We start from the raw sequence: 12,921 nt of genomic DNA on the forward strand, positions 1-12,921 counted from the left end.
TTTTTAAAAATTTACTATTTATTTGAGAGAGAGAAGCATTAATTTGTTGTTCCACTTACTTATGCATTCATTGATTATATTTATGCATTAATTGTCAGTGTCTGACACAGTAGCCACAGGACACGTGTGACTCCAAGCACTCGAAACGTGGAAGGAAAATTTTAACTTTAGAGTCAGCCTCTGTGTTTCCAAGACAGCAGTTTACAAAAAAGGCTGGGTTCAGGGGGGTGATCTCTGCTGATGGCCGGCAGAACCAGTACCAAGTAGTTTGAAAGCTTCTTGGCTGCATGCAATACGCTTGATTGAGAAACACCATCATGATTGCCCTTTTGAATGGGTACTTAGTTCTCAATGAGGTAAGCTGAATGAGTTGGCCAAAAAGGCAGTTATATTGTTTGAGTTGCTGAGAACCCTTAACCAACTGTTCATTTGAAATGTATTTCACCGCAACCGCCCACCTCGCCCAAGCATTCACCCTGCCACTCCCAACCCTCTCCTGGGCAGCACGGGAGCTTTATTTGGTGACACAGTCTTACGGGGCAGGGCCCACCGGGTGTGTGAGGCACGCGGGGCCCCGTGCCCCTGGCAACCAACCAGCTCTGCTCCTGGCCCTTCTCAGATGTTAACTCCATCGCCGGCTACTCAAGAGCCCGCCTCTGGGATTCTGGTCACTCAGAGACACCCTGCTCCCTTCCCAGAGAACCAGTTTCTACACCAGAGTTTTATAAAATCCAAAATAACTTTATTATTCACTTTTCCAGGTTTTTTGTTTCCACAAGGTGTTCAGCAAACATGCTAAGGCAACAGAATGTCTAGTTGGTCACGACATGCAACGCTGACCATTCCAACGGATGACAGCAGCGACCACGCCCACCTGAGCTACTGGCCCCACGGCACAAGGGGGGTTTGCAGAAACACACCGAACCACACGGCAATCAGCAACCTGAGGTAGGTCTCTTTACAGTACAAAGACTTCCGCGCCAGTGCGAGACACTGAGTAGCAGGAGCTGCTTGAAGTCGCAGACTTTGGAGAGAGGAGGAGACTGTGCGGTGTCTGCAGCAAGGAAAGGAGACAGACCCACGGAATCCTGAACCCTGTCACTGAGCTGTGGAGGCGCGGACCAGGCCAATGGAGAAGGGCCACCGGGAAAGCAGCGGCCGGCTCCGGGGCCGGGAGCCGACGGGTGTGGGAGCCGGAGCTCTGTGCAGCGGCCAGCGTGAGGAACCTGAGGCAGTGGGACCCTCTGTGGAGAGACTTATTCTCGTTTAGAAATGACAGCAAGAAGAGGAAGGCGGGGAGGGGAAAGGGGGTCGGGGGCTTTGCCCCACTGCTCTCCTGACGGACACAGGGAGGTGACACCAGGACAGAAAGCAGGAGCCCTGAGAATTCACGGCGCTCTGCACGGCCCCGGGCGGGGCCGGGTGGGAGGCGGCAGCGGGGGCCGCTGGGGGGCCCGCCGTGGCCACACGGCTTCCTTCTCTGACACCCAGAAACCTGGCGCCATGAAAAACCAGCTGGCAAAGAACAATAGGCTACCCTTTCTGTTGTCTAATAGCAAAACCAGGTCTCCAGTGCAGCCCAACTGTACAAAAATGATAGAAAGGAATCTGCACTGTTATTAGCACAGTGCTTCTTTTAATATAAAATAAACAGCTTACATTTTCACTGTAAATATAGGCTATGTACAGAATTATATATATATATATATAGATATAGATATAGCTACACGTATAAAGCTTCAGTATAGGCCTCTGATACATTTATAATACGGTTCCCTGAACCTTGTAGAGTGCAATTAAAAACAAAAACTAAATCTTGTTTACGTGAATCTGGAGTCAGTACAATAATCAAAATAGGACTCTCCCTAAAAGTGAAACACACAAGCCGATCCTGAACTGCTGTGCGAAAGATAAAGTCGGGAAAGGCAAGGTTTCGGCAGGACAGGAGGCGCGCGGCCCCGGGAGGACAGAGACGGAGGCGGCGCGGAGGGGTCAGCCCTTGACGGCGATCTTGTTCTCCGTAGCAGCAAACATGGCGTAGAACCGGGAGCTGTCGTTGGACAGAAGGACCGATGGGGGGTCGAACTCCACTACCTGCAAAGGAAGGAGACGGCATCAGGATGTGGCTAGAGGACCCACTTTCAGGGGTGGGGGGGAAGGAACGGGGACACAAGCCCAAATGCCCCTTGAGGATGGAGTCAGGGTGACACTCCTACTAGCCCTGCCATGCCCAAATGGGGTCCTTTTTACTCATTTTTTAAAAAAATAAAATATATTTTATTGATCTCTCTCTCTCTCTCTCTCTCTCTCTCTCTCTTTTTTTTTTTTTTTTTTACAGAGAGGAAGGGAGAAGGATAGAGAGTATAGAGAGTCAGAAACATCGATGAGAGAGAAACATCGATTAGCTGCCTCCTGCACATCCCCCACTAGGGATGTGCCCGCAACCAAGGTACATGTCCTTGACCGGAATCGAACCTGGGACCCTTCAGTTTGCAGGCTGCCGCTCTATCCACTGAGCCAAACTGGTTTCGACTATTTTATTTTTTAAAGCTAACCAGGGCACCAGGGAAAGGTTGGAGAGAAACACCTCTAGACCTTCTTTACCTAATTCATTCAGCCTTAGGTAGGCAGGAATCGATCGACAAGATATTACAGGGAACCCACTCCAGCACAAGTCAAAGGCTTAGCAGGCAATGGCATCTAGTTATGCAAGCTCATCTAAACCTATAGATGGAAAAGGAACGGATCAGGAGACCTACTTGGCAAAGAAATAAAAGAGGAAGTGTGAGCCCTGGCCGGGTAGCTCCGTTGGTTAGAGTGTCGTCTTGATACAGCAAGGTTGTGGATTCGATCTCTTCGGTCAGGGCACAGACAACAGTCAACCAATGAATGCACAGATACATGGAACAAATTGATGTTTCTCTCTCTTCCCCCTTCCTCTTTCTCTCTAAAAACCAATTTTATATATATATATATATTATTACTTTTTTTTTTTAAAGAAGAAGAGCCCTAGCCAGTTTGGCTCAGTAGATAGAGCATCAGCCTGTGACTAAAGGGTCCTGGGTTCAATTCCAGTCAAGAACACATGCCCAGGTTGCAGGCTTGATCCCCAGTAGGGGTACGCAGGAGGCAGCCGATCAATGATTCTCTCTCATCATTGATGTTTCTCTCTCCCTCTCCCTTCTTCTCTGAAATCAATCAATAAAAAGTAAAAATAAAAAAGTGAGTAAAGGGTAGACTCAATCAATTATCCATTCCTATGATGGACTTCTATGCAGTCACTGGAAACCATACTGCAGTAGAAAAGTGAATGGCGTGCTGGCAGGCCCTTCCTGCCTCCCATGGTGTGGCTGACTGTGCCACATACTTCCCAGCCTCCCTTCTGCAGGGCAAAGGCGTGGACACACCTTTGCCAGGAGATGAAAGGGGAGGTCTCCGGGGGTGCTTCTAGGAGAGGGGGTCCTGCCCAGGGGAGACAGGCCTAAGGACAAAGCATCCTTCCTTTGGACTGGCTGCCTGAGGGTGTGACGCTGGTGCTAGAGCAGACACAGCACTATCTGTGGACAGGGAGACACTGGCTTTGAGAGATAGGCCGGTTGTAAGCAGGTAGATATGGGAAAGGAAAGCAGGGGAAAAGACACTTTAGGTAGACTGTATGAGTAGACACAGAAGATGGAAAAGCTTAGGGGATGCAAGATGGTCTATAGCTAAAAGCACTTGCAAGGAAAGAGAGGGAAATGAAGAAGGCATGGCTGGACTAGATTGTGGGGAAGCTTGAAACAGCGGGATACAAGTTTTACACCCCTACATGATTGCAAAAAGCAAACACACATGATGGCAGGTCTCAACATGCCTTGGGCAATTCTTATTTACTAGAGGTCTGAAACATGAAATTCGTGCACAAGGGTGGAGAGGGGGGAAGGGTATGTCTCTCAGCCCAGCCTGCACCCTCTCCAATCTGGGACATCTCTGTCACAATCCAGGACTGCTGGCTCCCAACCGCTCACTTGTCTGCCTTCCTGATTGCCCCATAACCACTCCTATGCCAGCCTGATCGATGCCTAACTGCTCCCCTGATGGCCCCGTAACCCCTAACTGCCTTCCCCTGCCGCCCTGTTTGCCCCTAACTGTCCTCCCCTGCTAGCTTGGTCACCACTAACTGCCCTCCCCTGCTTGGTCCCTCCCAACTGCCCTCCCCTGCTGGCCTGATCACCCATAACTGCCCTCCCCTGCTGGCCATCTTGTGGCAGCCATCTTGTGTCCACATGAGGGTGGCATCTTGTGTTGGGGTGATGGTCAATTTGCATAGTGCCTCTTTATTATATAGGATGTGAATTAATTACTAACTAAACTTGCTCACTGACCTAAGCCAGTGTGCCCTATTTTCAAGTAACAAAATAACAGGTAGTAAGGCAAAACAATAACCCAGGAATGCCTCAAATTCAGTGCTTTGTTGAGGGGGCTGTATCTCTCTCCAAATGGACAGGACTAGAGCTACTATGGCTGCTTTTCTAAATGTTCAGAACCACCCTCAGATGCCAATCAGCTCAGTCCTCCCAGACAAGGCCACAGCCTCAGTACCTGTCCCTGGGCCAGCACCATAATCCTATCAGAGCCTAGTACTGTATGCAGGCGATGGGCAATCGTCAGCATAGTGCAGTCGGCAAACGCTTCTCGGACGGTCTCTTGGATCAGTTGGTCTGTCTCTGAGTCCATGGCAGCTGTGGCTTCATCTAGAATCAGAATCTGCCAGGGAAGAGAGGAGAAAGAGGATCCAAACAGTTCCTTAAGCATTCTGGTTAATTAAGATTTTACTAAAATGTATTTTAGCATTTGAATTTTATACCATATACTAGAGGCCCGGTGCACAAAATTAATGCATGGAGTGTGTGTGTGTCCCTCAGCCCAACCTGCACCCTCTCCAATCCAGGATCTCTGGCTCCTAACCACTCACCTGCCTGTCTGCCTGATCCCCCTAACTGCCCTCTCCTGCTAGCCTGCCGCCCTATTAACTTTATTTTTCAATCTTATCCCCTTCATACACAATTGTATTTGACTTCCTTATTGGCTTCTCCCTCTCACACAATTTCTCTCTCTCTTTCATGTAACACTTTCTCCTACTGACTCATCATTTTAAACTTTTCTTTCCTCCTTACTTTCCTCCCTCTTTCTCTGTCATCCTACCTTTCCAATACATTCTTTTCTACTTCTACTGTTTTAATATCTATCTTCCTGCCTAATTATTCACTACCACTTATCTTTTTTTTTCTGACTCCTACTTTTAAAATCTGTCTGCAGTGCACAAGAATACTTGATTTTCATTATAGCTCCTACAATTCACTCATACATCCTCTTTCCTTCTTTAACTCTGCTCTCTATTGACTTCTTTATAAAGTTTTTCCTCTCTCCTTCCCTTCTTTTTTTTTTTCTTTTCACCGAGCAATTCTATTGGTTTAGGATGAGCTGCATATGAGGTACTAAAGCCATCTGGAGGGGAGGGGTGGGAGGCCCGGAGGCATGGCCAGGCCATCTATCCAGACAAAGTGTCCCCATTTTTGGCATCTCTGGTAGGTAAGGCAAGGCTGGCATCTCTACAGATCCCAGAGCAGATAAGGGGTGGGGGAGAGAGAATGGGTGAAATGAGAGAGAGAGAGAGAGAGAGAGAGAGAGAGAGAGAGAGAGAGAGAGAGAGAGAATAGTTGTATATGTGAGAGAGAGTGTATATATGTCTATAGAGAAACAATAGTTGTGTATGTATCTATGAGAGAGAAACAGAATAGTTGTGTATGTGTCTATGAGAGAGGATATGAAAGATAGGGTTCTGTGTGTGTTTCTGTGTAAGAAATGGGGAGAGCAAAAGATTGAAAAGAAGGGGAAAAAAAGGGGAGACAGACCCCCTTTCCCCTTAGGGGACCCCTTTCTCCTTGCCATGTAGCAGCTACCACTGAGTGGGCTGGCGTAGAGTGACCCCATTTGCCCTTCTCCATCTGTGCTTCTCCTGTGTCTGGGGCTTGTCCTCTGGATGCCTTTGTCCTCTTGGCAAGAGCCACCTCGTGAGCCCCCACCCTGTGGCCCTGAGGGGTGAGATCAGTTGGATCAGTAGGTCTGTCTCTGGTCAGAATGAACACTCCCTGGTCCTTCTGTTGGGGACGTCACTGAGGACGGGGTCACAGCCTCCTGCCGGCCACCGCCGTTTGCCCTCATTTCCTGAGGGCTGTACATCTGGCCTCCCCCGAGGTTATCTCCGTAGCTCCCTGGGCCCATCGAGTGTCGGAGTGATTCCGCCTGGGAAGCAGGGTAGGAACCTCCACTGAGCCCGAGCACCCCCAGAAACATGTCTCCGGATCCTGAAAGCCTGAAAGGGCCGCCAGAGCCTGCGGAGGAAGGGGGTGTCGGGGAGCTGGTGCGGCTGTGGCCCCTGGGTGACAGACACGGCGGTCTTGATGGCACTCCTTGGGTGCCACGGGCCTCGTGTGTCTGCTCCCTCAGCAGGTTCATGACGTGGGTCATGAGCTCGTTAGATGCCTGCTCATACTTCTCCAGCTCCGAGTGGGAGACATGGCGGATCTGGGCCAGTTTGCTTGATGGTCTGAGTGTTCGATGGAGGAGTCAGGGGACCCGCCGCTCCTGGAAGCTGCTGCAGTGGCTGCCACCGAGCCCCCCCACTCCCTTTCTCAGGCTCAGCCACGCCTTCTGCCAGAACACGTTGTCCAAGCACATAAGCTGGGGGTTCATCGGCTCCTTCTCTTGGGAGCTTCGGATGCTGAGGCTGGTCTTCTCCTTGATCTCACACAGGACACTAAAGAGAGCGGGCTGCATTTGGCGGCAGTTTAGGGCGTGTTTCTTGGCCTGGGCCTTGTCCAGGCTCTGGTCCATGATGGTCATTATCTGCTGCAGAATGTCTCTGAGTCTTGCTTTCCTCAGCCTCCTGAGACCCTCTCTACCCCCCAGTGGGAGGCTTGCCAGGGCCCCCAGGCTCCTCACCCCCCAGCCCCAGGCCCCCCAGCTCCTGCCTGGAGGGGGCAACCCCAGCAGCTGCTCGTCCATAATGGGGGGGTGGTGAGCCGCGCGGGCCCTGAGGCTCCCTCCCCCACCTGGTTACTTTCCCCCAAACTCACCAGGGCCACTGCTCGCTCTCCCCTGACCCTTGCCCAACTCTCCCCCACCTGGCTCTCCCGAGGGTTCACCCCGGCTCTGAAGGGAGACCTGAGGTACTGGCTGGGCCTCCCAGCAGTGGAGAAAATGGAACCAGAGAGAGAGGAGGCCCAGGCGGGGGCGGGGTGTGTGAGTGAGAGGGAGGAGGCCTCCTTCCCTCCTTAAAGCTTCATGGCGGGATTGGGCCTAAACAGGCAGTCAGACATCCTCTCACAATCCAGGATTGCTGACTCCCAACTGCTCATCAGCCTGCCTGCCTGATTGCCCCTAATTGCTTCTGCTTGCCAGCCTGATCACCGCCTAACCACTCCTGGGCTAGCCTGATCCATGCCTAACTGCTCCCTTGCTGGCCTGATTGCCCCTAACTGCCCTCCTCTGCCAGCCTGGTCACCCCTAACTGACCTCCCTTGCCAGCCTGGTCACCTATAACTGTCCTCCCCTGCTGGCCTGGTCACCCCTAACTGCCCTCCCTTTTCAGCCTGGTCACCCCTAACTGCCCTCCCCTGCCAGCCTGATCACCCCTAACTGCCCTCCCCTGCCAGTCTGGTCACCCCTAACTGTCCTCCCCTGCAGGCCATCTTGTGGCGGCCATCTTGTGTTGGAGTGATGGTCAATTTGCATATCACTCTTTTATTAGGTAGGATTATTTATGATTTTCTTTCATCACTGATGTTTCTATTTCTCCCTCTCTTCTCTGAAATCAATAAAAACATATATATATATATATATATATATATATATATATATATATATATACACATACACACACACACACACACACACACACACAACAACAACAGCCCACACATATACCAAGATTATGTCAAGGTTAATCCAGAAACACCTCTGGGCATTCTCTTAAAAGTGCCACTGGGCTGGGAGCCTGGAACGCCTTCAGACCACGTGCCACAGGGAAGGGTGCTCCTCCACCTCCCGGTTCTCTCCTGCCCTCCCCTCCCTTTCCCCAGCTCCCCCCACACCGCCGCACCTTGCAGTGACGGAGCAAGGCTCTTGCTATGCATAAGAGCTGGCGTTCCCCCACTGAGAAGTTCTCTCCATTCTCTAGCACTTCAGATTCAAGTTTCAGAGGTAGCTGAGCAATCTAGGAAGAAAGAAAGCAGAAATGAGAAGGGTCAAAAATTAAAGTGAGGGGGGAAAAACACCCTAACTTTTGTCAAAAATCCAGTAGCAAAGGTAAATTATTCTGGAACAGAAGAAGGAATACTAGCTGAGAACCTGGCTCACCTAGAAAGAAGGAACAGGTGTGATAGCCACGTGACCAGGACTCTGTTTTCTAGGACCCCTATTTCAAATATACCATTCTGTTAGTCTCCTACTCTCAAAACGTCCCAGAAATTCCAATACTTGCATGTCCCCAAATCCTGGCAGATAGTGATTTTAATTTTTGAGCCACTGAAAAAAATGGTCATGCAATAGGAAAAAGGGAAAATAAAACTGCTGTCTTTCTTAAGTCTAAAGCTGTAGGCCCATGGCTGTCAAACTTTTCTTTTTGTAAGCTATGCAACTAGTCTTCAAATAAAATTATTTGAGAAAGCTCAACCTGCCGAAACCGGTTTGGCTCAGTGGATAGAGCATTTGCCTGCGGACTGAGAGGTCCCAGGTTCGATTCCGGTCAAGGGCATGTACCTTGGTTGCGGGCATATCCCCAGTAGGGGGTGTGCAAGAGGCAGCTGATCGATGATTCTCTCTCATCGATGTTTCTAATTCTCTATCCCTCTCTCTTCCACTCTGTAAAAAAATCAATAAAAAAATATTTTTAAAAAGCTTCAAAAACATTAAAAAAAAAAAAAGAGAGAGAGAAAGCTCAACTAAAAGAGATAAAAGCAGAGCTGATCTAGTTGAGTTAGGACAAGGGATCCTGAGTGATTAAGCAGAGGCACAGACACCCTCCCCCAGGTGAGGGATATCCATCTGTAGACTGTGGCCCCTGGAGGGGCCTGCCGAGCACCCGCGGAGATCTGTGAATCCATGGGCTGACTGGATGCTTTCTGCAGACTCAATAAGTGAGATCCCTCTTGCCCATAGGAAGCCTGTTGTACTGTTATGATGAATAAAATAGAAGTTAATGTAAAAGCACGACTGAATTCTGAGTAGTTGTCGTTGACATGTCTTCAGTCAATGGGTGGTAAAAAGGGTAATACGCTCATGGGCGTGGGGGTAGAGGGAGGAGGTGGAGGCCAGAAATATCAACCTTTATGCCCTTTCTGGAATGTCTGGGAAGTCCTGCTCAGAGGGCTCCTCCATGAATACCCTGGAGGTGGAGGACAGAACAGGCTGGCCCGAGGCCGCCGGGCAGGACGGGCAGTGCCCGCAGCATTGCTCGCCCGTGGTTCTCTACTTACACATTCCTTCATGTGCGTCCTCTCCAGGGCGTCCCAGATCTGGTCTTCCGTGTACTGGCTGAAGGGATCCAAGTTTGATCTAGAGAGAAAGGCAAGAGGAATGTCTCAGGGATCCTTCACGGGTGCAGCCACACTGCACAGGCTGTCCGGGCTAAAAGTCCAAACAAGCACCGGAAACGGCCTTGAACCCGCTAAGGTCACAGAGGGCTCATCCCCTAAGCAGCCAGAGGCGAGCACTGATGCCTGCCCCAGGCAGGACGACCTCTGAGAACAGAATTTCTTCTTTATAAAACGTTAAGAAATAAAATTAAGAAATAGTTATACAATTAAGAAATAGATATGCAAATTACAAAACACAAACCAAAGCATGTTTTAATCATCTCTAGTCAGATCCATAGAAACAAAAGGTGTTAGCATGTTGGCCTCTATGCTAGATTTTTTCCTAGCACAGACATGTTAAAATACATCTCCCTACATGCACAGGGAAATGCTCTTTGTTCCTGTGCACCAGGGGGAGAGCAGGGACCTGACAGCTCGCTGACCTGGAAAACGAGCCAGCGGAAGGCAGAGGGAACGAGAGAGAGGAACCACAGAGGAAGGACTTCCTGTCGTCTGGCTTAGAAAACCAGGTTGGGGGCTATTCCTGCTGACTGTCCCCACAGGATCTGCCGCATGGACACCTCGGATATCGCAATGGGACCAGGCACTGCTGGATACGTTAAAGACGGGACAAACAGCTCTCAGTCACGGAGGATGAGGGTAGAGTGGTGGTGGAACAGATTTGGTGGAAATGGGATGTTACACTGATGGGGGGAGTCTTGTCTCAATCTCAACACCAAGTTTTGTTAAGTCTAGTCATCGGAAAGGGGTTAGGTTACAATTTGCTTTGCTCATAACTCCTGCTTGGTGGGTTGGAAAATCTTTGGGGGAACCTCAGCTCTGTGCCATGTTTGTGTCCATGTCTGGGGCCACTAATTCCAGGCATGCGAACGCAAGCAGAATCACAGAGGAGCTCTGCGCGAGCGGAGGAGATGGCAGACGCACACCACGTCCGCGTCTTCTGCCCGACCCTGCTCTCGGTGCCCCAGGCCCTTTGCACAGGTGCCCTCTCTCTGCCTGCAACATGCTCACCTTGTACTGGAGAGACACTGGTAAAAACAGGGACTCGGGAGCCAGCCTGCCCGATTCCTATACAATGTCTATCGATCACAACTGTGTGTGCTTGGCCGCGTCGACCTAACGACGCCACGTCCCAGTTCCTCATGTGCAAGACGGGACAGAAGACCACTCCTCGGAGGGCTGCGGCGAGGACTGCGTGTGGCCACCGCGTTGCATGTGTGTGCAGTGCTGCGGGAGTACCTGCTGCAGGACGGGCACGGTGTGTGTGACGGCTATTGTTACTGTGGCTTTACCTCTGGGCTATGATTCCTTCTTGTCCTTCAGGTCTCAGCTCAGATGCTACCTTTAGGCAGTGTCTCCTGAGCCTTCAAGCCTGGATGAGGTGTCTCTATGCTCACCCTTATGGCATGCATTACTCTGTTCATTGTCTCTCTGCCCACCGCACAGGATCCCTGTCTGGATCTTGTTCACTGTTGTATCCCATGTATACCATCTAGTACTTTTTGTATAAATAAAATAATTTATTCCTATCATTAATGGACTCATAAAAGGTATTAATATGTCACTACTTTTAAAAAAATTTCTTTATTAAGGTCTCAGGTATTTGTCCTCAACCCCCCATTTCTATTCCCTCACACACACACACACACTCATTCCCCTACCCTCCTATTGTCCTCGACCACTGGTTAGACTCATATGTGTGCACATAAGTCCTTTGGTTGATCTCTCCCTTTTATCCCCACCCTCCCTTTGAGGTCCAACAGTCTGGGTCCTTATCTCTGGGTCTGTACTTGTTTTTAAAAAAAAATATTTTTATTGATCTCAGAGAGGAAGGGGGAGGAAGAGATAAAAACATCACTGATGAGAGAGAATCTCTGATTGGCTGCCTCCTGCACACCCCACACTGGGAATTGAGCCCACAACCTGCACATGTGCCCTGACCAGGTATTGAACTTCCTGATTCATAGGTTGATGCTCAACCCCCACTGAGCCAGGCTGTCACAACTTTTAAGTATTTTCAGAAATAACAGAGGCAAAGAGCACTTCGTGGAGGAGTGTGTGTACACACAGAGAATACAAACAGAACTGGGGTCAATCCCTGCTCGGCCTCCTACCATCTGCGCGACTTTGGACATATTACTCCTCAGTTTTCTCTTCTGTATTAATAGGGACATAGAAAAATGGCTTGGTAGGTTTAGAGCAGTGGTTGGCAAACTCATTAGTCAACAGAACCAAATATCAACAATACATTGATTGACATTTCTTTTGAGAGCCAAATTTTTTAAATTTAAACTTCTTCTAACACCACTTCTTCAAAATAGACTCATCCAGGCCGTGGTATTTTGTGGAAGAGCCACAATCAAGGGGCCAAAGAGCCGCATGTGGCTCATGGGCCGCAGTTTGCCGACCATGGGTTTAGAGTATATGTACAGTGCCTAGAACATGGCGGATACTCAATAACTGGCAGCTGTTAAATTGCCAAGGTCCGTGGGGACACATCAGATACCTTGGTTCCAATACTGGTGGTTTCTAACCCATATTTTCAATGCATTTCCCCAGGGACACAATCGTCCCAGGATCTGATAAAGTTCTACCTGTGAACGGTCTGGATGCGGAAGACTGATCTCTACAGGGATGCCAGCTAGGAAGAGCCCTCTTAATTAAAGGAGAGGTGATCTGTGGATAATCTAAAACTGTGAAACTGCCTTTTTATAAAACAAGTCCTTACCAGTTCCACAGGGACTGCCTTTTTATAAAACAAGTCCTTACCAGTTCCAAAAGGAAAAAAGAGAAACAAGAGCCACACTGGCCAGCTCCTCTAAGCATTCTTTATATGTTTTTAAAAATATATATATTTTATTGATTTTTTATAGAGAGGAATAGAGAGGGATAGAGAGTTAGAAACATCGATGAGAGAGAATCATCGATCAGCTGCCTCCTGCACACCCCCTACTGAGGATGTGCCCGCAACCAAGGTACATGCCCCTGACCGGAATTGAACCCGGGACCTTTCAGTCCGCAGGCCGACGCTCAATCCACTGAGCCAAACCGGTTTCGGCACATTCTTTATATGTTTTAACTGCATGTTGGTATCTCAAGGAGATGTTCTCACCCATAATGCTGGTTAATGGTGATGGAGATTCAGTCTCCAAATACGGAGCCTCCAGGAGGAAGCTGAGGAAATGGCTAATCATCCTTCCCTTGCTCCAGGAAACTCATTGCATAGGCTTTCTTTCTAATTTTCTAAGAAAAGCAAAAAAGGCTCCAAAAGCTGAATGTTTTT

General features: G+C 49.4%; 1 protein-coding gene across 2 annotated transcripts in view; it reads right to left on the minus strand.

Annotated features, from left to right (window-relative positions):
- Nucleotides 1-720: 720 nt before the first annotated feature.
- The window catches only part of ABCC5 (ATP binding cassette subfamily C member 5), a 92,064-nt gene continuing 79,863 nt past the window's right edge, over nt 721-12,921 (minus strand). For both annotated transcript variants that reach the window (XM_084874179.1, XM_084874180.1), the window contains 4 exons: nt 9,519-9,597; nt 8,144-8,257; nt 4,582-4,746; nt 721-2,094 (listed from right to left, as the gene is read on the minus strand). In XM_084874179.1, coding sequence (XP_084730305.1) covers nt 1,993-2,094; nt 4,582-4,746; nt 8,144-8,257; nt 9,519-9,597 — 460 coding nt within the window. In that variant the 3' untranslated portion in view covers nt 721-1,992. The remainder of the gene's footprint in view (nt 2,095-4,581; nt 4,747-8,143; nt 8,258-9,518; nt 9,598-12,921) is intronic.

The sequence above is a fragment of the Pipistrellus hanaki genome (genome assembly GCF_964339955.1).
Source record: "Pipistrellus hanaki genome assembly, chromosome: 2".
Classification (NCBI taxonomy): domain Eukaryota; kingdom Metazoa; phylum Chordata; class Mammalia; order Chiroptera; family Vespertilionidae; genus Pipistrellus; species Pipistrellus hanaki.